Source organism: Lissotriton vulgaris, chromosome 8 (assembly GCF_964263255.1).
Source record: "Lissotriton vulgaris chromosome 8, aLisVul1.2, whole genome shotgun sequence".
NCBI classification, from domain to species: domain Eukaryota; kingdom Metazoa; phylum Chordata; class Amphibia; order Caudata; family Salamandridae; genus Lissotriton; species Lissotriton vulgaris.
In genome coordinates this window covers 745,650,778-745,677,519 of record NC_141696.1, presented here as the reverse complement: position 1 = coordinate 745,677,519, position 26,742 = coordinate 745,650,778, and the positions used below count along the sequence as shown (strand labels likewise).

General features: G+C 46.4%; 1 protein-coding gene across 6 annotated transcripts in view; it reads right to left on the bottom strand.

The window, feature by feature from the left end:
- ERCC5 (ERCC excision repair 5, endonuclease) overlaps positions 1-26,742 on the bottom strand; it is a 235,201-nt gene that overhangs the window by 85,530 nt on the left and 122,929 nt on the right. For all 6 annotated transcript variants that reach the window (XM_086934652.1, XM_086934653.1, XM_086934655.1 and 3 more), the window contains 2 exons: positions 19,210-19,329; positions 7,514-7,727 (listed from right to left, as the gene is read on the bottom strand). In XM_086934652.1, the coding sequence (XP_086790778.1) occupies positions 7,514-7,727; positions 19,210-19,329 (334 nt within the window). The remainder of the gene's footprint in view (positions 1-7,513; positions 7,728-19,209; positions 19,330-26,742) is intronic.

Below are 26,742 nucleotides of genomic sequence, written 5' to 3'. Positions count from 1 at the left end.
CTCTCAATATGCACTCTGCACTCTCAATATGCACTCTGCACTCTCAATCTGCACTCTCAGTCTGCACTCTGCACTCTCAGTCTGCACTCTGCACTCTGAATCTGCACTCTGCATCTGCACTCTCAATCTGCACTCTGTATCTGCACTCTGCATTCTCAATCTGCACTCTGCATTCTCAATCTGCGCTCTGCACTCTCAATATGCACTCTGCACTCTCAATATGCACTCTGCACTCTCAATATGCACTCTGCACTCTCAATATGCACTCTGCACTCTCAATCTGCACTCTGCACTCTCAATCTGCACTCTCAGTCTGCACTCTGCACTCACAATCTGCACTCCGCACTCTGAACTCTGCACTCTGAACTCTGCACTCACATTCTCCGGATGATGCCATCATTGATATCATCAAGGATGTCACTTGATATGTCATTAGTGATGTCATTAAGGATGTCATTGACGGAGGGGGGGGGGTGTTGGGGGCATCTTGTCACTAGGTGCAAGATGGCCACCACCTAGTGAGGCTCTGCTGGCTGGACGGATCATCCACCATAAATCAAACCAATTCCTATACACTGTTATGATGTATTTGGTATCTACAGTGCAGTATTGCTCGTGATTATATAAGGACCATGGGCACCAGTGGCCCACATATACGGTCGTCTCCAATCAAGGAGTGAAATGGGTCTATTAAGTACGCCTCTTCACAATAATGGTCATTGATGTGTGAGCATATCTATGTATATCAAAGCATGCTTTTAATATGAATTCCAGCGGTTTGGGCAGAAAGGACGAGCAGGCTGGGAGAGGCGATGTCAGAGGCTTCTGTGAGCTCCCAGCCTGTTGTTTCCAGTGGTGGGGGCTGCAGTGAGGAGCAGGCTGGGAGAGGCGATGTCAGAGGCTTCTGTGAGCTCCCAGCCTGTCGTTTCCAGCGGTGGGGGCCGAAAGGACGAGCAGGCGGGGAGAGGCGATGTCAGAGGCTTCTGTGAGCTCCCAGCCTGTCGTTTCCAGTGGTGGGGGCTGCAGTGAGGAGCAGGCTGAGAGAGGCGATGTCAGAGGCCTCTGCGAGCCGGCATCTGCCTTCAATTACCAGGGGCCCACAAGCTTTCGCAGGGAGCCAGCATGCGCGCACACAGAGCTGAAAAAAACAAGGAATGGATTCTTGCATCAGGCCAAACTCACTGCAGAATGGTGAACGAGCCCCGACCATCTGGATTCCATTACCGCGGCACCCTGACAGCTCCTAATTGAAATTTATGGACTCCCGTGCGCATAACCGCACAGAAAATGCAGGAAGTGCCGAACATCAAATATATATGGCCTATTGCGTCAAGCCTACTACTAACACCGCACCGCGAGGACCAATTACCATGCAGATGGCAAAAATAACTACTGAAAATCTCGCACACGGAGGCATTTTTGCTACACTATTCTGACCCCCATAACAATACGGCTCGGAGCTCCGCCCCACTGCTGACGCAGTGGTGACGTAGGCCCAGCCCTAAAAAAGTTCTTTATTTTGCCGTCCTTTTGCATTGACCATCTGGATTTCTTTGACGGTCTTAAAAATCAGTGAGCAGGGTTACTCATCAACTCAACAAGTGGCACCAATCTAAGCCATCTTGCTCATTGAGAGCTTTTCCAAGTGTAGATGAACACACCTAGGTCAAGCACTACTTAGTCCTGCCACAAGGGACCTAGTCTAGGAAGCATGCTGCAGTTAGTGATTAGGTAAGAAAAAGCTAGCAGCTTTTTTGCTGCTACTTTGAAATGTGACTTGTACTATGCACTCTCCCCTAATCTCCGTAACTGCCCAAAGAAGATGTGGCTCAATACATTGTTATAATTTGAAGAAATGTGTTTAAGTTCCTAACAAGGTTATTCCCTGCCTCTGAAGCATTCTCAACTTCAAATGTGGGTAACTAAATAGCTTTATCAATGTCATCTTTGTTGGGAGCGGGTGAAATATTGACAGAGCATGAACCATTAAACAGGCCTATGTTGGGTGGGGGGAATTCATCTTAAATGTTTTCCCCTGATCATAATCTTATTACCACTCTAGTCACAACTGTCAAGGTAACATTAAGACCAAAGTATTCAGTTAACAGTGCATGCTTTCAAAACAAGCACCGTAAGATGGTCCCTACATAGATTTGTTCCTCACAGAGCCATCTATTGAAGATCCAACCCCCATGATAAGACAGGCAGGGTTGCAGGTATCTCTTCCACCTCAACTCCAGATTCTGTAAGACAATGCCAACTCATCAAGCTAGCACCAAACATAATTTGTTCTTCAGAAAATGTAAGGGCTAACACTTATCTTTTCCCTGCATTAGCTATGATTTTCATCTGATCGACACCTGAATCAAAGTGCGGAGATATGTTTGGAGGTTGCTGTGCACTACAAATGTTTGCTTTCACTCATACCCCCAAAAAGCCATAATTTAGAGCTTCATTACAAAGAAAATTTACTTACCTGGCAGAGTAGTTTTTAAGCTTAAAGACTTTCTGGATTCACATGCTGTGCATTATTCTGTATCTTGTGGCCGGCTCTGGAATTGTCTGTTTCTTAAAATAAAACTCAGACAATGCCGTTGACCATTTGACATAATGACCCTTCTTCAGTGACGTCAGATATACACCCCAATAGTCTCAGTGCTTGGTCGCCATCTTCAGATTCTTTTTCTCTCTCAATTAAGTGGCTTTCTTCATGTTTGATTTATATTTCTTCCCATCCGTTTTAATTTTTTTTTACTCTTTTTCTGGCAGAAGTAGGAGGGTTGCAAATGAATACAGGAATTCTTCAATCTGCGAAGCTACTCCTACAGGTAAGTAACCATTTATTTTTGCAATATGAATCTTTCTTGATTCAGATGCTGTGCATAGATTATGTAGCGATGTTCCCTGTGTCCTGAGGTAGGTTGGGTGGAGAACGAGTTTGTATTTACAAACAGGTATTTAAGTACTTTTTGTTCTACCTGTGACTCTTTGCTAGCTAGGATGCACACAGAGTAGAATGTGTGTGTGGAGGACCATGTGGCTGCCATGCAGATGTTTATTGAGGCATTGGCTATGAAGGTGAGAATTTCCCCTCGTGGACCATGCTCTTGATCTTTCCTCCAATGTCACTACTGCTGCTGCATGGCATCTTTATACTGTTTGGACTATACACTTTACAATAGTCCCTTTTGAAACTGGTGTCTCTTTCAATGTTGGGGCAAGGGAGGTAAACAATTGATTGGTATTCCTGATTGCTTTGGCTTCGTGTGCGTAGTGCTTTACCACACTTCTGAAGACCAGGGAGTGGAAGACGTATCCTGCAAGTGAGTTTGGTTGATGGAAGAAGGCTGGTAGCTGTATTTTCTGAGCGAAGTGGAAGCATGAAACCACTTTTATGTAGGAAATTAGGGTTAGTTCTCATTGCTACCCTGTCCCAGTGAATTTAAAGGTATGGTTCCTGTATTGCAAGTGCCTGGAGTTGGTTCTCTGAGCATACATGTAAAGGCTACCAGAAAGGCAGAGTTTCTGTAGATCTGGCCTGTGCATGAGTTCAAAGGATGGCTTCATATGCTGTGTAAGCACTGGATTTGGGTTCCACGTCAGTGTGGCTACTGCTCTGAGTGGTGGCAGTCATTTTGCTTCCTCTAGAAAGCTCTTGACAAAAGGTGTTTGGAATTGTTATTTTCCTAGAACACCTCTTGTGTATGCCACAATGGCTGCTAGGTGTACCGTTAGTGTGGTGTATGCGAGTTCCTTGTCTAGTAGGTATGTTAGCTATCTTAGGGCTGTGGCATTATCTGTTCAGGTGCTGGAGTCTATTTCTTCAGAGCACCACTTTTGAAAATGGTTCCATTTTTAGGAGAAACATTTACTTCTTGTTGGTCTCCCTGCTTCTTTTAGGACTTCCAAATGTCCTTCGTTAGAGCTTCAAATATCTGAATTCTAAGTCCTCAGGAACTATGCCACTGAGAGTTTTTGGCTCTGGGTGAAACTCCTGGCCTTTTTGCATGGTTAGTATGTCTTGATGCAATGGTAGTGAAATTACATTGACCTGTAATAGTTGCATTTGGTCTGAGAACCATGCTTGTCATGTCTGGTGGCTTGGGTATCTGGTCGCAAAGGTTCGGCATTTTGTGTTCTCTTGGGTTGCAAATAAGTCTAGGTGGCTGTGGCTTTTACTCACATTTGTATAAGGTGTCTTTCTGTCTGCTTAGCCGGTCTGCCTCTGTTTTTCCTATCCCTGGCAGGTGCCACTATCGTTATGTCGTTCTGTATTGCCCATGTCCATATGTCCTGTGCTAGGGTGGATAGAGCATTGGATTTTGTCCCTCCCTATTTGTTGAAGTAAAACATGTTTGTAGTGCTGTCCGTTTGGATCTGTACTACCTTTCTTTGAGTTGTGACTGGAACGCATTGAGGGCTAAGAAGTCTTTAACACGTCCTCTGGGCTGCAGCGGCCCCTGATGTTCAGCTTGTTCATTTGTGCTTCCCACCCTGTGTCGCATGAGTCTGTCATTATGGTTGTTTGAAGATTCTGCCTACAGTGATGTTTCATACCTTTTACCATTGCATTACCATCGAGCACCTTGTCTTTTGCAAATACTAGATCCTACCAAATCCCTGTTACCTGTGACCAGTGTCTCTGTAGCCACTTCTAGATCAATCAAATCAATCAATCACTTGCCTCATGGGTCTCATGTGGAGTGTGGTGTTTGGTGTAAGTGGTATACATTATGCCATCATGCCCACTAGCTTCCCCACTGTCCTCGCGGTCAGCTTGCCCCTTATGGAAGAGGTACATTTGTTCTATTATTGCTTGGATTCTTTTTGCAACAGGGAAGGCCTTTCCTTTTCATCAGTTTAGTCTGCCTCCTAGGAAGGTCTTTTCTCTTTCTGGTATAAAGGAGGATTTTTCTGCAGATGAAAAAACCTTAATTGTATAGTGTTTCTATTACTTTTTTGTGCTGTCTTTGCATTGTTGAGACAACTTTGCTTTTACCAGCTAGTCGTTCTGGTAGAGGTAGCCATGGGTTCCTTTCCATCTCAGATGCACTGCCACTGCGGCTGAACATTCTTGAACACTATGGGTGCGGGCAACATCCAGAAAGGTAATGTTGTGAACTGGTAGTGTACATTGTCCACAACTAATCTCGGGTACTTTCTGTGCCTATTGTTCACTGGAACATGTAAGTATGCATCTTAGAAGTCTATTGTATTGTAATCCTCTTTTCGCAGGTGTGGGATAACCTCCCATAGGGGTGTCATTTGGAAAATTCGCGTTTTGATACATCTATTAAGGACCCTGAGGTCCAACATGGGTTGCAATGACTTGTCTGGTCTTGGTATTGGTACCAGAAAGCTGACCGAGTATACTCCTTGTCCCATTTGTTTTACTGGAACTTTGTCTATGGCTCTTTTCTGTAACAAACCTGCTTCTTCCTTACTCAGGTGTCTTAGATCCCCTTTGCTGTGGGGTCTTGTATTTGACTTGATGGTGGGCAGTGGTTTTAGGAGTTCTATGCAATATCCGTGTTGGATGATGTGGAGTATCAATTTGTCAGAGGAACGTTGGGCCATTCCCTCCAATTCTGCCCCTTGATGGTGTTGGATGCAAGGGGACCACCCTCTCCTGAGTCACCTGTGGTGCACCCTTCCATTTAAGGGCTGCCTTTTTCAACCGTTGTATTGATACTTTGCTGTGGTGCTGTGACCTCGATGCTGTCCTGCAAAGTATACATTAGGAGTCACGGTCTGTGACCCTCTTATACAGGACATTCTCTTACTTGGGGTGCCCCAACTTTGAACTACAGTGCCCTCATGGACTTTGCTTTTTCGGAGTCCTTTTTCATCCTATGCAGTGACTCGTCCACTTATGGGCCAAACCGACTTTCCCCTTTGATTGGAATGCTCAACACTGCTGTATGAACCTATTGTTTGAAAGCCTACACTCATAGCCAGGCAGGCCTCTTGCGGGTGGTCCTCGTGCAGATTTGTCTGCTGTGTCCAAGGCAGTCTTTAAATAGGTGTTGCTGATAATTTCCCTTGAGAAGGCTGTCCAGGGATTCCATATACTCTTAAGAGTAGAGCCTCCACTTGGACATGAGGGTTTTCTTTAACTTTTCGACCATGAGCACTCTCTGCTAGTTGTCGACCGCAAAACTTTTCTTTCAGGAGCTGAGTGTTCTGACTGGCGAGCCTCCTTCTTCCTCATGAACTCTTGATTGCTCCTCAGTGTCAATGCCAGCTCTGAGTGCTTTAGTCATGCAGTGTACTTTACTTTGGACCGAGCGGGGATCTTTGGGCTTGTGCGTGACATCCCCTATTGTGGATTATGACGTTGATGACGAAGCATAGCAAGTTTTGCTTGGAAGTTCGGGCTGGACTGTTCCCATGAGGCACAGGGTCAGACTGATTTGCATATAGATGGGTCTGAACTGGGGTGGCGGAGTGAGCTAAAGAAAGATGATGGATTAAACCCAGATCAGTTGACTGGGAGTGAGTGCTTGCATTGTTCAAACACTCCGTTCATCATCTCCTTTGGTTAAGCATAGCAAGTTGGCATCAACTTCAAAATCTGAGTTAGTGTATTTTAATTGCCTGGTGATAGAAGCAGGGCTCTAAAAATGAAGGAAATGGACGTCAGGACACTATCAGTCTCTTGGAAACGTCTCTCTATTTATGGAGAAACTCCACCCCTCAGAGCCACTGCATGTGTGACTCCCAGTCATGTCTGTTGCCAGGTTTGGTCTGGGCATAGAATCAGTTACCAGAGAAAAGGACACAGTTTGAGCTGGCTCAGAGCCTCTGGAGGTTGAAAAGGAATTCCTCTTTTCACCACCTAATTCCAATTACACCATGCACGGTTCCATTTGATCCCCCAAAAATTACAGACTGGGTAGCCAGCACTGGAAGGGATTTAAACTGGTCTGAAAGAAGTTGCTTCTCCAATTCCTCTATTTGTAAGAGAGTTACCTGCAGCGGTTGTTAGTGTTGTTTCCAAAAAACATATTTACTAATGAAGTATTTATATTAAACTTTAACTGTCACACCCCTTTACCCGATTCTGGATTTGCAAAGTTCCAGCATCTCACAGGAGAGTAAATATAACACTGTCATTTGAGCGAATCGTGTGCTGAAAGCACACAGATCGTTAATATCTTTTTTTAATTCAAAGTTTGGAAAAAAATAACTAAACAATTAGATAAACGTGAAGTCAAAAAAGAGGATTCTTACCGACTGCTGTGATGAGCCTCTGACTATGTACTTTGAGGAAGCATTTAACAATTTGACTTATATTACGTCCCTTTGACCAGACTATCAGTCCACGTTCTTGATACGATAGACCATGTTCCATTAAATGATTACAAAGTGTTCTGGAAGACAGCTCCCAATGAATGCCCAGAAGGTGAAATTGAACCTCTCAGTCCCAGCTAAAGTGACAAGCTGCAACATGTTCCAAACAAAGCACTTCTAGTTTCCATTATTGCCTTTGACTGCACACACAATGTCTTACCAAGTTGGTTATGAATGTCAACATACTGGTAGTATTCCACGTATTTGTTATGGCTAAAGAAGTTTTTGTACACATGCCGTGCCCCAAACAACCAAATATCGCTGTCATCAGTGATCGTCCCAGATGTCTGATCAGTGAGGTCCAAGATAGCACACTGGGCTTCAGCTTCAGTCGGAGCCACTATGTACGGAACGCCAAACAGACGCAAAAGCTCCTGTAGAAAAGCAAGGCACATTAAAGCCAACCAAAACTTGAATCTGGATGCATATGGCAGGTTGCCAACATTTTTTCAGTACCAGGCAAATTTTGTGGTAAACAGAGGACAGACCTTACTCGAGTGAACACATGATAAAAAGCAGAAAACAAAAGCAAAAAATGATGTATGCAGTGCATAAAAGAAGCATTCAATCACTGGTAAGGAAGTCAAAATGTAGCATCACATCAAAATGATCGTACATCTATTCCCAACCAGCCTTCTTTTTCATCTTTTTATTTTATTGTAAATAAATAAGTATAAAAAACACGATCACATACAAAACTGTCCTGCCACATTGCAAAATAAACACAACCTCCTAAACTTCAGAAAAAAGACTAGACCCACCCATTCAGCCACTCTTTCTTTATGTAGCTTCTTTTATCCTTCATTTCACCCAAGTCACTTTGAAACAGCATAGGAGCATTATAAAAGTCTGATAACTAAATATAAAGCAACATAAAATAAAAGGGGCAATGCTGAGCTAGATACTCATCTATATAATCTCTTAAATCTGCTCTGCCATAATCAAGTACAAACTTTAAAATGACCAAATGGTGTACTAGCAGCTTAAAAAACATGAGGCAAAAAGATGAATGGCATGTCCCACTTACGTACAATTTTCTTTCACCCTATCTGCTTGCTCCTCATACTTCTGTTTTTTTAATTTAATTTGCTATCAAGCTATGACCCTAATTCAGCAGGAGAGCCACGTAAAGTAGCCAGTGCCTGGGACTTATAGGCAGAATATAGGAATAAGAGCACCAGATTCACTATAAGTGGATGACTTCATGCCACATTCCTGAAAAATCTCCAAGCTTCCATTTATGCACATAATATGAAGTGGCCATAAGAGTGGCTTGCATGTTTTTAATAAGAGAGCAGGATTTCTGAAATATTATAGAAGTTGCCTTTGCTCTAGTTGAGGGTGAAAATCTTCTTGGACCGTACCAAAATCTAAACAGGCTCACGGCAACCAGGTAATTGTCCTCACTAAAGTGTTACATGGTTTTGTGCATCCACATTGTGGCAAAATCAATCTTCACATGAGACAGTACAGGATTTCTTGGCGCCTAGAGAATTAGGACTGGGGTGACAAATCAAATAGATTAGTTAAGCAATTATTTGCCTGGTGGTGCTAGAGAAACAATATGCTGGCAGGAGTGTCCTTTAAATTGCCTCTCTCAACTCAATCCATAATCACAGACTTAACAGTGAGATTAGGGGACCCATATGGCTGATAACATAGTAAAACGTCAGAGCTGGCTCTGACATTCTTTCTTCTGTCTCAAGTGGGACTCAATGTTACTACAGATAGACAATATTATTTTGGAGCCTATGTCCTATTTGATTAAAGAAAAGTTAAGCCTTTAAGATTTCAGTGCAATTAAGGGCACCACTGCTTTATATTAATCTTGTATTTCTCTAAAATACTCTTCCGCTGGACGCACCATGTGTGTGCTGTTTATGTCTGGCCCTCCTTTTAATTAATGCTGACATGTTTCATTGCTTCTGGACTAGATCTGAGACTGCGAAAAAATAGAGATGGCGACTTAGACTCCATGGAATAAATATAGAGGTGATGTGACTGGAACTTCTGAAGGGTGGGCTTACAGATGCAAATTTTTCAGAACGCCAATGTTTGAAATTCACATAAAAACAATAAAGGAGAGTACATTGAGGAACATGTGGTGTAAAATATATTCTGCTGTATAGTCAATAAGGTATTTTTTGTTCATTGTTACACTCTATAAATACTGGTCAGGGCAAAATCGATAGTCCTTTCCACCAATAATTCTTGTACTCAAGATGATACCAAAACTAAGTCAGCAGAAGGTAAACTTATTTTGAAAGCTCCAGATTGCTCCTACTAATGGTGGTATCTGACACCCCTTCTTTAATTCCAGAAGTCTCTTTGCAAGCAGCTATGCATGCCAGATAACCTCACCACCATGGCAAACACAATACTCCACCAACTTTGTTACTCGACTCTATAATACATGTAGCACTGCCATCTGAAACTATTACCGGATGGTGTGGTTATCTTAATCAGGGTGAACCTGGTGCATGTCCAAAACCAGAGGAACCCAAGTCCCTGGGTGGTGGTTCCATAGTCACCACATTAGTGCTTTATGTGAATGCCATGTTGTCCACTGGATAAACAATGGAGTGCATGTAATATGCGGATGGTATAGAAGGAAAATACAGTCCCCATCCTAAATCAATGTTCTACTAAATTGGGTGCTGGTATCTGTACAACCTGATTACAGAAGTCCCCTCAGCATAAATCACTCAGACTTCGCTACACATGCACCCCGCACTCAAAAAGAATGCACCACATACAAATTCCACAGACGTTTGGAAAAATATATTAGCCTTAATCCTCTTATATGAAAATAATATACATCAAAAAAGATAAATAATACAAAAATAAAGCAATAAGAAACTCAATAGTATTGGGGGAGAACAAATAAGGCATAATAATTTGTCCTCATAAACTAGCACATAAGTTTATTGTATCAATAGGGGTCCATGAAGGTTTTCATAGACCCCTGTTGATAAAATAGGCAGGTATGCCGGTTTGTGAAGACTAACTATTATGTCTTAATTGTTCTCCCTAATGATATTGTGCTTATTAATGTTTCATTATTGTATTTTTTTCTGTGATTTGTGTATTTTTATCCTAAGGGGAAGTTTGTAATTTTATTGTGAAGTGGAACCCTGACCTGTTGGTGTTTGGGGTCGTTCTACTTTTTTTCACATCTGTACGACCTGGCATGCAGCACTGGGTCAACATGGTGTGTAGATCTCGATCTTCCCCAAAAACATTCCCTGGTAGCAGGTTCTGAATTGTTCTTGAAGATAGTGGAGGAGGGACCATCGCTGGTAGTATTGATTCTTGTGGTATTTCCAGAGGATGCACTTTTTCTTCTGCCAGGGGATAAGGCCTCTGTTTCCTCAAGAGGAAGGCTAAACTTGGATGTTACTAAATATGAGATTTTTCCCATCTTCCTCGCAAAAGAGCTCTCCTAAGCTAGTAATCTAGGCACAGAGGCTTGCCGAATGGCTGGCCTCTGCATTAGCTGCATATATGGGAACTGTGATGATGATGTCTCTAATCTGAGAGACCTCTCCAAGTGTCAATGAAGGGTAGCACAAATTCAAAGGTATGTTAAATCACAAGTTACTTACCTTCAGTAACGATATATCTGCAAGAAACAGTAGTTAGTATTAGATCCTTACCTTAGAATATCCCCAGGCGTTCGACTGAATCCGGAAACTTTTGTGTAGCAGTACCCCTGTGCGTCGGTAGGCGTCGTCTGCGGCTCCCCCTCCGTCGTCGGCGTTGTTGGCGCCGGGATGACGTCGCCGGAGTACTTAGACGCCGCCCTCGCGCGCTGACGTCAGTTCTTATACACAGCTTTTCCGCGCCAGAAACGCAGAGCCATGATAAAAACCAACACTGGTGCCATGATACTAGGGCCCTGAAAGGGATGACCTTAACCCTAGATATCGGTTTGCAGAACGGGGAGGATGGGTGGGGCGGTAAGGAATCTAATACTAATTACTGTTTCTTACAGATATATTGTTACCGAACTTGTGCATCTCAAAGAAACAGGTTAGTATTACATTCCTTACCTTAGAATGGATACCCCAGCAATACCAACCCCGGTGGTGGGTCTGCGAACCAATAATCACACCAGAAAGTCCTGGAGGACGGAACGGCCAAAGAAGCCATCCCTCCGGACTTTGCTGTCCAGGCAGTAGTGTCTTGCAAACGTGTGCAGCGAGGCCCACGTAGCTGCCTGACAGATGTCCTGCAAGGGGACTCCCCGGCCCAGGGCAGTTGTAGCAGCCGTGACCCGAGTGGAATGGGCTCTCAGCCCAACAGGAGGCTCCTTCTTTGCCAAGGAGTAGCATGGCTTGATACACAAGACGACCCACCGAGAGATGGTCAGTTTGTGCACCGCCCGCCCCTTCTTAGTGCCCACGTAACCAACAAAGAGTTGGACATCCACCGGGAACTGGCGTGTGCGATCCAAATAGAAAGAGAGCGCATCTTTTGGGTCCAGACGGTGGAGCCGCTCTTCCTCTTTAGAGGGATGGAGGCGGAAAGAAGGTGGGCAAGGTGATGGACTGCCCGATGTGGAAGGCCGTGACTACCTTGGGCATGAAAGAGGGTCTTGTCCGTAACACAACCTTGTCCGGATGGACAGAAAGGAATGGAGGCTTGGATGAAAGAGTCTGGAGCTCACTCACTCTCCTGGCAGAGGTGATGGCAACCAGGGAAGCAGTCTTAAGGGTAAGAAGACGGACAGGACAGTTATGAAGTGGCTCGAAGGGAGCGCACATCAGAAAAGTAAGTACAAGGTTCAAGTCCCACTGAGGCATCACGAAAGGAACAGGGGGAAACATATGAGTGAAGCCCTTCAAGAACCTATTAACAACCGGGCACTTGAACAAGGAAGGCTGATCAGTTAGCCGTAAGAAGGCGGTAAGGGCAGAAAGGTAGCCCTTGATAGTGCCCAGAGCAGAGCCCTGCTGGGCAAGAGAAAGAAGGAAGAGGAGAACCTCAGAAAGAGGGGCAGAAAGGGGATCCACAGCCTTTGCTGTGCACCATGCCACAAACTTGTTCCACCTGCAGGCGTATACCGACTTTGTGGAGGGACGCCTGGCTGCCAGAATCACATCACAAACTTCAGGAGGCAAGTCAAATGGCCTCAACTGTCGCCGCTCAATCTCCAAGCATGGAGGTGGAGACTGGACAGGTTCGGGTGGAGGAACGTTCCTTGCTGCTGTGACAGAAGGTCCTCCTGAAGAGGCAGACGAATCGGGGGATCGACAGACATGCTGAGTAGCTCGGCATATCAGTATCTTCGTGCCCAGTCCGGAGCCACAAGGATAACATGGGCCCGGCGCGTCTGATCTTCTTCAGCACTCTGGGCAGAAGTGGTATAGGCGAAAAGGCGTACAACAGACCCAAACGCCACTCGCGACGAAAAGCGGCTCCAAGCGAGTGCCACCTTGGAAATTCCAACACGCAGAACTGATCACATTGCGCATTCTCTTCTGTGGCGAATAGATCTAACCAAGACTCTCCCCACTGCTGAAAGAGGCCTTGCGCCACGTCAGAGTTCAGACGCCATTTGTGATCCATCATGCACCAATGGCTGAGTTTGTCCACCCTGGCGTTCAGAGAACCTGCCAGGTGTTGAACCACCAGGGTCACACCCTGATGTTCCAGCCACTGCCAAAGGCGCAGAGCCTCCTGGCAAAGGGTCCACGACCCCACCCGCCCTGTTTGTTGCAGTACCACATGGCGGTGGTATTGTCCGTGAACACCTGCACTACACTCCCCTGGACAGAGGGGAGGAATGCCTTCAGTGCAAGCCGGATCGCCCGCAGCTCGAGAAGGTTGATGTGGAGCCGGGACTTCGCCGGAGACCAGAGGCCTCTGATCTCCGCCTCTTCCATGTGGCCTCCCCAGCCCTGGAGGGACGCGTCCATCACAACTACGTGCTCCGGTTGGGGTAGGGAGAGGGATCTGCCGCTGACCCAAGCGCGGTCCGTGAGCCACCACTGCAACTGTCTTGCAGTGCCCTCCGAGATCAAGACATGGTCTGACAAGTTGCCCTGATGCTGGGCCCACTGAAACTGCAGGTCCCACTGCAGAGCCCGCATCCGCCACCTAGCGTGATGCACCAGAAGGATGCAGGAGGTCATCAGCCCCAGAAGCCGCAGCGTCAACCTGACCAAGACTCTGGATAACGGCTGAAAGATTGGAATCGGAGCCTGAATATCCCGAACCCGCTGTTCGGGAGGATAAACCCGAAACTGCGCCGAGTCCAGAACCGCTCCAATGAATAGGAGCTTCTGAGAGGGACACAGGTGCGACTTTGGCACATTGATGGAGAACCCCAGCAGGTACAGGAGGTAGGCCGTAGTCAGGAGGTAGGCCGTAGTCTGGAGGTGGCTGACGACTGTCTGGGGCGAGCCCGCCTTCAACAACCAGTCAACGAGGTAGGGGAAGACTGAAACCCCTAACCTGCGCAGTTGAGCTGCGACCACCACCATCACGTTCGTGAACACCCGTGGGGCGCTGGTAAGGCCGAAGGGGAGCACAGTAAATTAAAAGTGCTCGTGGCCTACCGTGAACTGCAGGTAACGCCGGTGGGCAGGCAGGACGGGGATATAAAAATAAGCGTCTTGCAAGTCCAACGCTACCACCCAGTCTCCTGGGTCCAGGGCAGCTAGGACCTGAGCCAGTGTCAGCATCTTGAACTTCTCCTGCCGGAGGAAGCCGTTGACGTTCCGCAGGTCCAAGATAGGGCGTAGGCCCCCTTTGCCCTTCTTGGGTACCAGAAAGTAGTGGGAGTAACAACCACACCCTACTACTGGCCCAGGAACGCGCTTGATGGCCCCCTTGGCCAAGAGGGCCGTAACTTCTTCTCGTAGAAGTGTCAAGTGATCCCCCGACACGCGGTGGTACTGTGGTGGCATGGCTGGAGGGGTCGCCTCGAAGGGGAGGGAGAAGCCCATTCAGGCGATTTGCAGCACCCACCTGTCCAATGTGACAGTGCGCCAGTGGAGGTGTTGATGGCGAACCCTGCCCCCCAATGGCGTCACATGGGCCTGAAAGCTCGGACTAGGAGGGTTTTGAGGCGGATGCTGCAGGGGCAGGTGTGGACTGGCCTCGCCGTTGTCCCCGACCGCCGCCACAGCAGTTTCCACGTCCGCCACCACGCTGGAGGGTAGCCTGCGGTCCGTGGCTGGCAGGACGTGTGGGGGTGCCCCTTCCGTGGCCACGAAAGGAGCGAAAAGCAGCCGTTTGCTGGCGCGGTGCCGAGAGGCCCAAGGACTTGGCCGTAGCCCTGGAGTCCTTAAAGCGTTCAAGCGCATGGTCTGCTTTGTCGCCAAAGAGGCGACGGCCATCAAACGGCATGTCCATATGGACATCAGCCGAAAGTTGACGGACCTCGACCAGGCGTGACGACGAATCGCTACCATCGTTGCCATCGCCCTGCCTAGTGAGTCCGTGGTATCCAGCCCACACCGGTGGAGTACCGTGCTGCATCTCGACTCTCCATAAGGGCTTGGGTGAATTTAGTCTGGACCTCCACCGGACATTGTGGCAGCACGTCTGTGACCGTGTCCCACAGAGAGTTAGTGTAACGGCCCAAGAGGCATGCAGTGTTGACTGACCGCAGCCCTAAACTCAGGGATGGGATAACCTTTTTTCCGTATTGCTCGTACCTCTTGGATTCCTGATCAGGGGAGCCGTCGGGAATGCAGTCTGGGAGTTAGAGGCCTGGATGACCAGGCTCTCGGGGGTGGGGTGGGCGGACAGGAATCAAGGGTCGCCCGGAGCCGGGGGGTGGCGTCTGGCTATGTTCCTATCTACAGGTGGACCTGTAGCGGGCTTCGACCAAGTGCCCAGAAGAACGTCAGACAAGGCCTCATTAAACAGCAGCAGAGGCTCGCCGAGCTTGCCTTCGGTTTAAGGACCTCAGTGAGGAGGGTAGTCCTCACGGCCGCGACAGGGAGCTCCAGGCCCGCGTCAGCACTACACTGTAAGCAGCCCCCTACTCCGTAGCCACGCCAGGAGGGGAGACAAAGCCAGTTTCCGGACCACTGGCGTCCCCTAGCTCACCTGCCCAGTCCTGATAAAACTGGCACTCCTCTGCCACAGGGTCCTCAGACACCTCCCAATCCGCCTCGCCACCCATCACCTGAGACTCCGGATCAAAGGATGGGGCTGGGTCATAGAAGTAGAAATCTCCTATCGGTGTCGAGAACGACGCCGTTCCGGCGCCAGACCCGAATCGGGGGAGGGATTGGGGGGCGACACCCTGGGGGCTGGCGCCGGCGAGGTCGACCGTCAACGGCGGCGTCGGGACCAAAGCACCCGGCGGCGTCGCAGCCTAAGCGCCCGACCCGCTGGGGCCCCCAGTCGGGGCCGCTGGGCCCGAAGGCACCGCAGAGCCCGACGGAGGGGTGAGCGACCTCATGGCCGTGCGACCTCATGGCCGCGAAGAAGGCCTCAATCTCCTAAGCAGGGCTTAAAACCGGGCATCCCTACCGGCACTGTCTGAGTCGATAGACTTCGAAAAGGATCAAAAATGATCAAAAAAGTTTAGTCAAAAATTGACTAAGGAGTACCCCTTTTTCCGGATCTGCGCTAGCTGGCGCGGAAAAAAGAAGAACTGACATCAGCGTGCGAGGGCGGCGTCTAAGTACTCCGGCGATGTCATGCCGGCGCCAACTACGCCGACGACGGAGGCGGAGCCGCAGACGACGCCTACCGACGCGCAGGGGTACTGCTACGCAAAAGTTTCCGGATCCAGTCTGACGCCTGGGGATATTCTAAGGTAAGGAATCTAATACTAACCTGTTTCTTTCAGATTTACTTATATGTATCTTCAAATTCCCCATATATAGTGATGACCCGACTATAAGCGGGCAATAGGAAATTGAGAAATATATTTCCCAGAGAATTGGGACTGTGACTGGATAATAGGTACCTGGATAAAAAAAGGAGGACAATCATTACTACATGTGAGGAGTAAGTTAGATCATTTTATTGTCAATAGATAAAGGGCTCTTAAAATCTGGATCAATTTTAATTGATACATTTGTATTTTTAGAAATAAAAATAGTTACATCTCCAAACAACGTAGGAATAATCATAGCAAGGAACCAAGCTATGGCACAGGATCTTGATTTCAAGGTATGTGAATATAATTTGGAATACAATCATACTATGGGTTCCACGAGGAAGTATATTAAAAGTCAGGAAACACTCAGAACCTTTAGAATTAAGAAAACAAGTGGCTTATGAGAAATTAGAGATTGGGAACAGAAAAAATAAAGGCAATAAAATTATATGGAAGATGAAAGAGGAGACAGTTGGAGAGAATGGGATAGTCTGCCATACTGTGACAACTTTATATAAGGATACAATTGACGTTAGGATTGGTTGGTAGCAATGGATTACACTGAGCCTGTTTATGTAAATCTGTCCTTTTGAGGTCTTTGACCAGTTGTTTGAAATAGTTTTATATCTTTTTAGATAAAATATATGTTCTATAGTATTATATCCTGAAGAAGGTGGGATGAACCAACTCAAATACCTCCGAAAGACTGCGTCGACAACCTGTGATGAATTTTGTTCTTTTGTGTAATTTTGTTTTTAGAATAATCATTGTCACTTTGTGATTGTGTGGAAAAAAATCTTTACACCATTTTTAAAACTGTTATCATGGTATTTCTGTCATTATAAATTTACATGGTGTTAATAGTGTTTTTATGATCTTAGAATAAATATAACAACGATTCATAGAAGTGCAATATTGTATGCATTAGTTTTTAAGTGAGATATGACTTTGGTATATGTAAAGATTTGATTTGGTTTAGTAAAACTAGATATTTTTACATAAAATGGTGTTCAGTGAAAAGATAGCGAAGTGTAAGTATGAGTGGTGGTGTTTCCTCCTCATCCCTATAGTGCCTAAATTAGTATATGGTGTACACGGTGAGAGTGTGTGACACTAAAAGGACTCTTCTTTTCAAAATTGTAATTGACCCTGTCTGTTTTGGTTATAAGTGTATCTCTCCTATAATTGTGGTGATAAATCACCTCACCTGGTGCTTGCATTCAGATGCGACCTAATAGTAGGAGATTCTTGATGTATTCCTAGATGTCTCAGATTAGGTATCAGATGAGCAACCACTTTCAACATCTTTGAGGATATCCCCTCAAAAAAGGAACAATTATCATTTAAAGCAGACCCTGGAAGTCAAATTACCCACAATGTATGTGTTTTTCAGGAGTTTATTTCTTCACAGGAATGGCATGTGTCAAACACAGCTGGAATAGTAGCTGAGAAGACAGAAATCAGAAAGTCGCCCTGCCACGAAAAAATAATGAAAATCCAGACCTATCCTAAAGAAAGAAATGATATAACAGTAACTGTACCCTAAAGACATTGAGTAAAGCAAAACGTAAACTTCAAAGATCAAATTCAGAAGTGATTTTTTTTTTTGGGCTGCAGTGCGTTCAGTATTCCTCATTCTCTGGAAAAAAAAATATACACCCGGCACCTCTACTATTTTTTCTCTGATCACTTATTGTGACTGCTTTAGAATAAATGAATTATTGTTGTTGCAATTCTGCACTCTTGACCTATTTTGTTGCTGGTCACTAACTAGCATCATAAGCTTTAAAGCTTCAACTAACTTTTAAAAACATCCCTTGAAGGTACTCTCACCTTTCCATATTGTCTTCAAACCACACATAATTTATTTAACTAACAGTTTAAAAAAAAAGAAAGAAAATGCTACCTCTTACAAGCTTCCTTTATTTACCAAATGAAAATTATGCAGTGTAAAATGTATTCCAGTATCATGCACCTGGGCAAATATATTCTACTGTTTATAAATTTGCAAGACAACCCGCGAGAACTTGCAGAATCCATTGAGCATTAAACTGTGATAGGGACTTTCAATTGCATTTCAGCAAGGCTCTCAGTGCAATATTCTCTAGGCAGCCTCTCAGGCATTCCCCAAAGCACTGGTAATAAAACGACACAGCATGCAACCCAGAGAAGGCCCCACTACCTAAGAAGGCGCACTAACACGGTTGTCCCACAGGCAACCTATATGTGCCCATGTCGGCTCAGAAATCCTTCTGCTTCAAATTACTCATCTCAAAACTGGAATCCTACAACCCCTTCTTGGCAGGATACAACAACTTGTAGAGTTCAGCCCCAGTGTAACTATCAATACCTCTTTCCATTTTACTACTGGTTCCTCTAGGCCTTCTCTCCACAACCTGACCATTTTTCAAATGCACTTTTTTTAACTAGATGTGCCTTATTTTGGTAGCATCCCACAGGCTCCCTTGGTTCAACTCTAGTAAATAGTTAGTAGAGACTGTTTCTTCACTTCTAATTTTTATATTTAAAGCGTACCGTCCATCTTGTAAACCCTGTTCAGACTCCCATGCAATTGAATTTCTAATGTTTTTTAAATGTATAAAACAAGAAGAAATATTAGATAGTAGGGCAGTTTGAAGGAGGTACACCAATTGTCCCTGCATCATTCTCTGAGACATCCCTGAGAACTAGCAATACCCTGACTCTTAGCTCGCAGGCCTCCATACTCTGGTTGGTAGATTGCACTAGGCACTCACTGTATCTTCTGTTAATAATATAGACCTAAATATCGCTTCAATGCACCCTGAATCTTACAGCAGGATAAGCATTTGTTCTTACAATACAACAGATTTCCAGTTTTGCCTTGGCCAATCATTTGGCGGACTTTAATGTCTCCATGCCATTGCTGCAATCATTACTTTTGTAAATGACTTACTCAGTTACAATGAGAATAAGATAAAATACACAATCAGAAGTTCTCGAAGCACTCGACATTAGAAGAAACATACCTGGCTTTCAAGGTACATCTGTCCAGTGACAGTGGCCGCAATGCGTTCCTGTTGCTGCTTCTGTGCTTGAAGAGTGCCCTGCTGAACAAGCAAGTTGCTTTCCAGGGTTTCCAATTCTTCCTGTATAGTGAAGACAATGCACAACCTTATTAGAAAGTTACATCATTGTTCTTCCAGAGAATGGTGTTACTTACATGCAACTGAACACTATGCTTTACGGATTTAAAAAACACATGCAGAGGATAATGGTGCTTAATTCTGACCATTCCATAAGGATGCAAGTAACCGCTAGGAGGAAAGGAAAAAATATTACACTAATGCTGTGGAAATGCATGGCAAACATGCTACTCTTAGGTTGTCATAGGATAACCTGTAGATTCACAACTCCACCTCAATGCCATGTTAAAGTAGTCAGCCATCTGAAATTCTTATACCATAGCCTTGGCGATTGACAACTCTTCTGGACATGAAGGACTGCAACATGAAATCCTGACAAACTGAAAACTGTTGACAGTTAAAAGACCAATAGTGGCCTCATAGGCAGAAGACATGCAAAACTAAACCAATTGAGAACGGACAACATTTTGGGCAGGGATGCACATATCTGATAGGATCTGGCATAATTTAGTAAATGCACATCACATATATTGCTAAAAGCTTGATGGATTACAAAAATGCAACATGTTTTTCTCAATGCTATCATTACTCTTTATTGTAATCTGTTTCATTCCAGAAGTCTACTAAATTGTGTAAAAGTAAATTCAAATACTGATACTGTGTGTGTAGCCTAGAAATTGCATTCTTTAGCTCAGGTTAATTGATTCATGGGTTTATTAGCTATAAATGTTGCTATAATGCTGCATATGTTTTTAGCCTTATTACACACTAAGTCCCAGTACACACAAAATATATACGTGGACACAATATTTTATATCTACTACCACCATCACTACGAACTATTATCAGAGAAGAGATTTTGATGAAGAGGAAAAAATAGATGAAATGCATAGAAAAATTCAGAAAATTCTTTTTCAGGAACTTTTCAAAAAAAAGTTACAAGTAAAGATGTAATCAAACATTTGCCTTTTGTTTCCCAAAATTATAGTGTATTACGGTTCATGTAAGATAGTGTAGAGCTCTTGTTACAGCAGGTGAAAATGTCAGATCCACTGTGGATCATGGAAATGGATTTGATAGCTAGTGGGTCTCCCTGTATGGAAGCTCTCCCTTCAGAATACAGCACTGCTCGTGTGCCGATACATGCATGTGGCATCAGCCAGACCAACGAGCCTTGGAAGCTACAGAATAAGCAGGCTCCTCCCTGATGTCTGCTCTTCTTTTTTTGTCCACCAGGCCGGGTTTCCTGCTCTACATTATTTTCTGTCAGGCATGGGACGTGGCCCTGCAGGCGTTGTAAAGGGGTATCAGATAAACTCTATACTTGCCAGGCTTGCTGTAGTGATTCAGTCCCACGCATCCACAGGACCCCCCACCCCCCGAATGCAAGCCAGTCCATGGGAACAGAGACTTTCATCAACATCTTTATTAGATGGTGAGCATATGTTTTGACCTCACAGTAACCAAAACTCAATGCACCTTGGTCAGTGTTTCAAATTTTTGAATACATTTTTAATATCAAGAATATGCACACAAAAAATATCACCATTCAATGTTATTTTGTTTCAATCGTACACAAGTGCCATAAAATATCACCTAAGTAGAGGGGGAAATAGTTTTTTTTTAAATGTAAAAACTATTGTCAAAAGGAAGAATGTTTTTCAGTTCCTTCACGAAGAGAGTCTACAAAGATGCGCAAAAGAATGCTTTACGATGGCAACAAAGCACCATAAATTAACGTAAAACCTGGAGTGAAAAGCCTGCATATAAAAAAGAAAGTTGAGCTACAACAATAAAAAATGTATGAGAAATAAACAGTCTGACAAACAAAACTACAATGAACACCCACCAACACCAAGGAACCAATTCCGATTCTTCAGATATTGTAAAAATAGGAGCAAATATGAGTTGCAAGAAACCCTTCCATGAAAGAAGACTAATGTGAGGCCACTCGGGTGAGAGCAAAGACCAGGCTTCCAGCAGAGCACATCGCATACATCCATATTACAGGGGAACGTTGTAATAAAGTTGTCAATTAACTACGGTCTGGTCTGGAGTGATTTGGAGCTATTGTAGTACAGGTACCATGTTCCAGACGGAAACAGAGTGGCACATAAAGTTAAAAAAAACATTTCTTGAAGAGCCATCCTTGAATGACAAGCTAATACTCTAAAGCAGCCCATCTCCTTGGTCCAAAAGTTATCCCCAAATTCACAGCTAAATGGAAGAAACCGCAAGCACTGGCAAACACTCCCTGCTCTCAAGCTGCATTGGCACAAATATTATTTCACAATAAATATCAACTAACACCTGATGCACAAGTTACTACTTGTGTAACGATATATCTGTAAGAGACATTAGTTAGTGATAGATTCCTTACCTTAGAATATCCCCAGGCGTCAGACTGTATCCGGAAACCTTTGCGTAGCAGTACCCTTGCGCATCGGAAGGCGTCGTCTGCGGCTCCGCGCCAGTCGTCCGCGCCGCGTCGTGGGCGCCATGATGACGTCGTCGGAGTACTTAGACGCCGCCTCCGTGTGCTGACGTCAGTTCTTAGACACAGCTTTTCCGCGCCAGAAGCGCTGAGCCATGTTAAAAACCAACACTGGTGCCATTAAAACTAGGGCCCTGAAAGGGGATGACCTTAACCCTAGATATCGGTTCGCAGAACGGGGAGGATGGGTGGGTCGGTAAGGAATCTATCACTAACTAATGTCTCTTACAGATATATCGTTACACAAGTAGTAACTTGTGCATCTGAAAGAGACACGTTAGTGATAGATTCCTTACCTTAGAATAGATACCCCAGCAATACCAACCCCGGTGGTGGGTCTGCGAACCAATAATCACACCAGAAAGTGCTGGAGTACGGAACGGCCAAAGAAGCCATCCCTCCGGACTTGACTTTCCAGGCAATAGTGTCTTGCAAATGTGTGCAGCGAGGCCCACGTAGCCGCCTGGCAAATGTCCCGCAAGGGCACTCCCTGGCCCAAGGCAGTTGTCGCCGTGGCTCGGGTGGAGTGAGCCCGCAATCCAACAGGGGGCTCCTTTCTAGCCAAGGAGTAGCATGCCTGGATACACAAGATGATCCATCTGGAGATGGTCCTCTTATGAACCGCCTTCCCCTTCTTAGCGCCCACGTAGCCAACAAAGAGTTGGTCATCCACCCGGAACTGGCGTGCGCGATCCAAGTAGAATGAGAGCGCACGTTTTGGGTCCAGACGGTGGAGCCGCTCTTCCTCTTTAGAGGGGTGCGGTGGCGGAAAGAAGGTAGGCAAAGTGATGGACTGCCCGATGTGGAAGGCCGTGACAACCTTGGGCAGGAAAGATGGCTTAGTACGCAACACAACCTTGTCCGGATGGACAGAAAGGAAAGGAGGAGTACACGAGAGGGCCTGGAGCTCACTCACTCTCCTGGCAGAGGTGATGGCAACCAGGAAAGCAGTCTTCGGTGTAAGAAGGCGGAGAGGACAGTTGTGAAGTGGCTCAAAGGGAGCACACATCAGAAATGTAAGGACAAGGTTCAAGTCCCACTGAGGCATCACAAACGGAACAGGTGGAAAGGTGTGTGTGATGCCCTTCAAGAATCGATTAACAATTGAGGACTTGAACAAAGATGGTTGATCAGGCAGCCTCAAAAAGGCTGAAAGGGCAGAAAGATAGCCCTTTATAGGGCCCAGAGCAGAGCCCTGCTGGGCAAGAGAAAGAAGGAAGAGAAGAACCTCAGAAAGAGGGGCGGAAAGAGGATCCACAGCCTTTGCTGTGCACCATGCCACAAATTTGTTCCACCTGCAGGCGTATACCAACTTTGTGGAGGAACGCCTGGCTGCCAGAATGATGTTACAGACTTCAGGAGGCAAGTCAAATGGCCTCAACTGTCGCCGCTCAATCTCCAAGCATGGAGGTGGAGACTGGACAGGTTCGGGTGGAGGACCGTCCTCTGCTGCTGCGACAGAAGGTCCTCCCGAAGAGGCAGATGAACCGGGCGATCGACTGACAAACTGAGTAGCTCTGGATACCAGTACCTTTGTGCCCAGTCCGGAGCCACAAGGATGACTTGGGCCCGTTCGCGCTTGATCTTCTTCAGCACTCTGGGCAGAAGTGGTATAGGCGGAAAGGCGTACAACAGACCGCAACTCCACTCGCGACAAAAAGCGTCTCCGAGCGAGTGCCGCCTTGGAAATTCCAACGCGCAGAACTGATGACATTGCGCGTTCTCTTCGGTGGCGAATAGATCTAACCAAGGCTCTCCCCACTGCAGAAAGAGACCTTGCGCCACGTCCGAGTTCAGACGCCATTCGTGATACATCATGCACCGGCGGCTGAGTTCGTCCGCCCTGGCGTTCAGAGAACCTGCCAGGTGTTGAACCACCAGAGTCACGCCCTGATGTTCCAGCCATTGCCAGAGGCGCAGAGCCTCCTGACAGAGGGTCCACGACCCCACCCCGCCCTGTTTGTTGCAGTACCACATGGAGGTGGTATTGTCCGTGAACACCTGCACTACACTCCCCCGGACAGAGGGGAGGAATGCCTTCAGTGCTAGACGAATCGCCCGTAGCTCCAAAAGGTTGATATGGAGCCGGGACACCGCCGGAGACCAGAGGCCTCTGATCTCCGCCTCTCCCATGTGGCCTCCCCAGCCCCGGAGGGACGCGTCCGTCACAACTACGTGCTCCGGTTGGGGAAGGGAGAGGGATCTGCCGCTGACCCAATCGCGGTCCGTGAGCCACCACTGCAGCTGTCTCGCAGTGCCCTCCGAGATCAGGACGTGGTCGGACAGGTTGCCCTGATGCTGGGCCCACTTAAACTTCATCAGTGGGCCCAGCATCCTACTGGCGCATCCGCCACCTGGCGTGATGCACCAGTAGGATGCAGGAGGCCATCAGCCCCAGAAGCCGCAGCGTCAACCTGACCGAGATCCGGGATAACGGCTGAAAGATGGGAATCAGAGCCTGAATATCCCTTACCCACTGTTCGGGCGGATAAACCCGGAACTGCGCCGAGTCGAGAACCGCTGCGATGAAGAGGAGCTTCTGAGAGGGGCACAGGTGTGACTTCGGCACATTGATGGAGAACCCCAGCTGATGCAGGAGGTCTGCCGTCGTCTGGAGGTGGTTGACGACTGTCTGGGGCGAGCCCGCCTTCAACAACCAGTCGTCGAGGTAGGGGAAGACTGAAACCCCTAACCTGAGCAGATGAGCTGCGACCACCGCCATCACCTTTGTGAACACCCGTGGGGCGCTGGTAAGGCCGAAGGGGAGCACGGTAAACTGAAAGTGCTCCTGGCCAACCGTGAACCGCAGGTAGTGCCGGTGGGCCGGCAGGACGTGAGGTTCCGTGACGATTTGAACCCGTGTTTTCAATATTGTCGGAAATACATAATATTGGTATCAGCGAACCGCAAATGATCCATTTAGCATATCCTGGTGTTTTCGCTACGCTACGAGAAAGAGTACTCCTGTAACCAACACATTTCTGATCTACCCATGGCATCCATCTTAGATCATGGCAGCCATTTTGTGTTTCTTGCCCTCACATACGCAATAACCTCTGATCATTTCATTTCGATTAAGGACACGTAGCCTTAGCCGGAGATTCACCTCTCTAGTGACACGTGCACCTTAGACCAGATCACGCTGTAGCTGCATGACTCGACAAAGGCTGCCTCCTCTGCCCGAGGCCAGCCCTGCTGAACTGGTTCTCGTGTCCGTTGGCCTGATCACGATTAGGCGGCCGAAGCTGGTAGCCTTGCCCATTTACAACCCACAAACATCTCTTATCCTGCTTTTCTATCTTCTGCACCTGGCTCTGCTCCTTTCCTTCTGGGCCTTTATTAGGGGGAGGTAACGAAATTTACGATGAGGCGGTCCGGGTCCTGAATGAAAAGTTGACATGAGATTATGATGGAAAAGTGGGAACCTCTCATTCGTAATGTTGTGTCATCAGATATGGTCGACGATTCCTGTGCAACGCCAAATATTTATTGTTTAGGACACAAAGGTTTGGGAATGTACTAACATGTGAAGAATTTGCCCGAAGCCCAATTTTCAGTATATAAGGAGCAACCCTCTTTGTACAAATCGAACAGGCTCCTAGATACTGCCCATGCGTAGTTTCTGTGACTTCTGTGTCCCTGCAGTAATAAACCTTTGGTCTTTGACGCCACCATCGAGAAGCCCGTGTTTCTGTTTATTTGTGCACCAAGACAGGTGGAACTCCGGGGTCTTCGGGTGTTGTTCCCTGACACCTCTGGACGGAACCAAAAAGTCCAGAACTCCAATTGGCGCCCAACGTGGGGCGACGTCATTCGGTACCGGTCCAAAAGCCTGAAGAGTTCGAGAAGCTTCGTGTGAAGATTCCTGAGGGAGGCGCCCCACTTCATCGATCCCGGCATATCGCAAAAGTGGCCCGAAGTTCTCTTCCACGAGGGTTCCCGTTCAGGACGGCTGCAGTGGGCCGTTGCCTTGACCGTCGCCCTGTCTTGGACCCGAGGTGCAGTCCTTAGTACGGCGAAACGTGACGGGTTTCTCCTTGGTGACGTCTTCAGTGCCTCAGTTAAGTATTTAGTGGTTGCTAGTTGGTTACTTCGTGAGGGTTGTTAAAATCCTTTTTGGTTCTTGGTTTGGTTTGGTTTCGTAAGATTATCACTGGTTGTTCTGGTTACGATAATCTAATTGGTTTAGTTTGGGTATCGATACATCAGTTCGTTTTTGGTAGGCCTAAGTTCTTGGTTCAGGTGCACATATCTGTTTCGTGTTTTGTTTGTTCTGTGTTCCGGATTGCAAAATGGTAAGTCGGAGAAATTGTATGTTGTCTTGTTTTGGTTGCAACAGTGATTCACGATTGGAGGACTCATGTCTGGTTCCTCCGATTGGGACTCCCTTATGTGATCTGTACTGTAAGCATGGTGTGGGTCCTATATCTTATAATGAGGTATGGGTCCGCTATACGGAAAAGGATGGTGTCCTTAGTTGGCCACTACATGGTAGTTTTGAACCCGAAATCCTCGATAATTTAGAAGCGAAATTGTTTAGGAAGAAAGCCCGGCCGGCAATGTTTGATTCTTTCCGTTACTGGCGAAAAGAATCTAAACAGAGAGAAATTAAAAGGTTGAAGAAAGAACAGAAAGAGCAAGAAGAGTTGACTTTAGAACAAGCGGCTAAACAGCTGCAAGTTAACGAGTCTGAGAAGGCCATAGAGGTGGCCATTAGAGAGCATAATTTAGCGATTGACAAGTGCTATCCTGCCTTGCCATCGAAAACAGCTAAGATACTGGAGGACCCCGAAAACGATCCTCTGTTGTCTTATTTGTTACGGTCACCTCCACCGTATGCACAAGGTGCTACGGCTCCACCTGTACCGAATGTTCAATTGCCGGTTGCTGGACAACCTGGTATTCCTGCTCCTGCCCCTCAG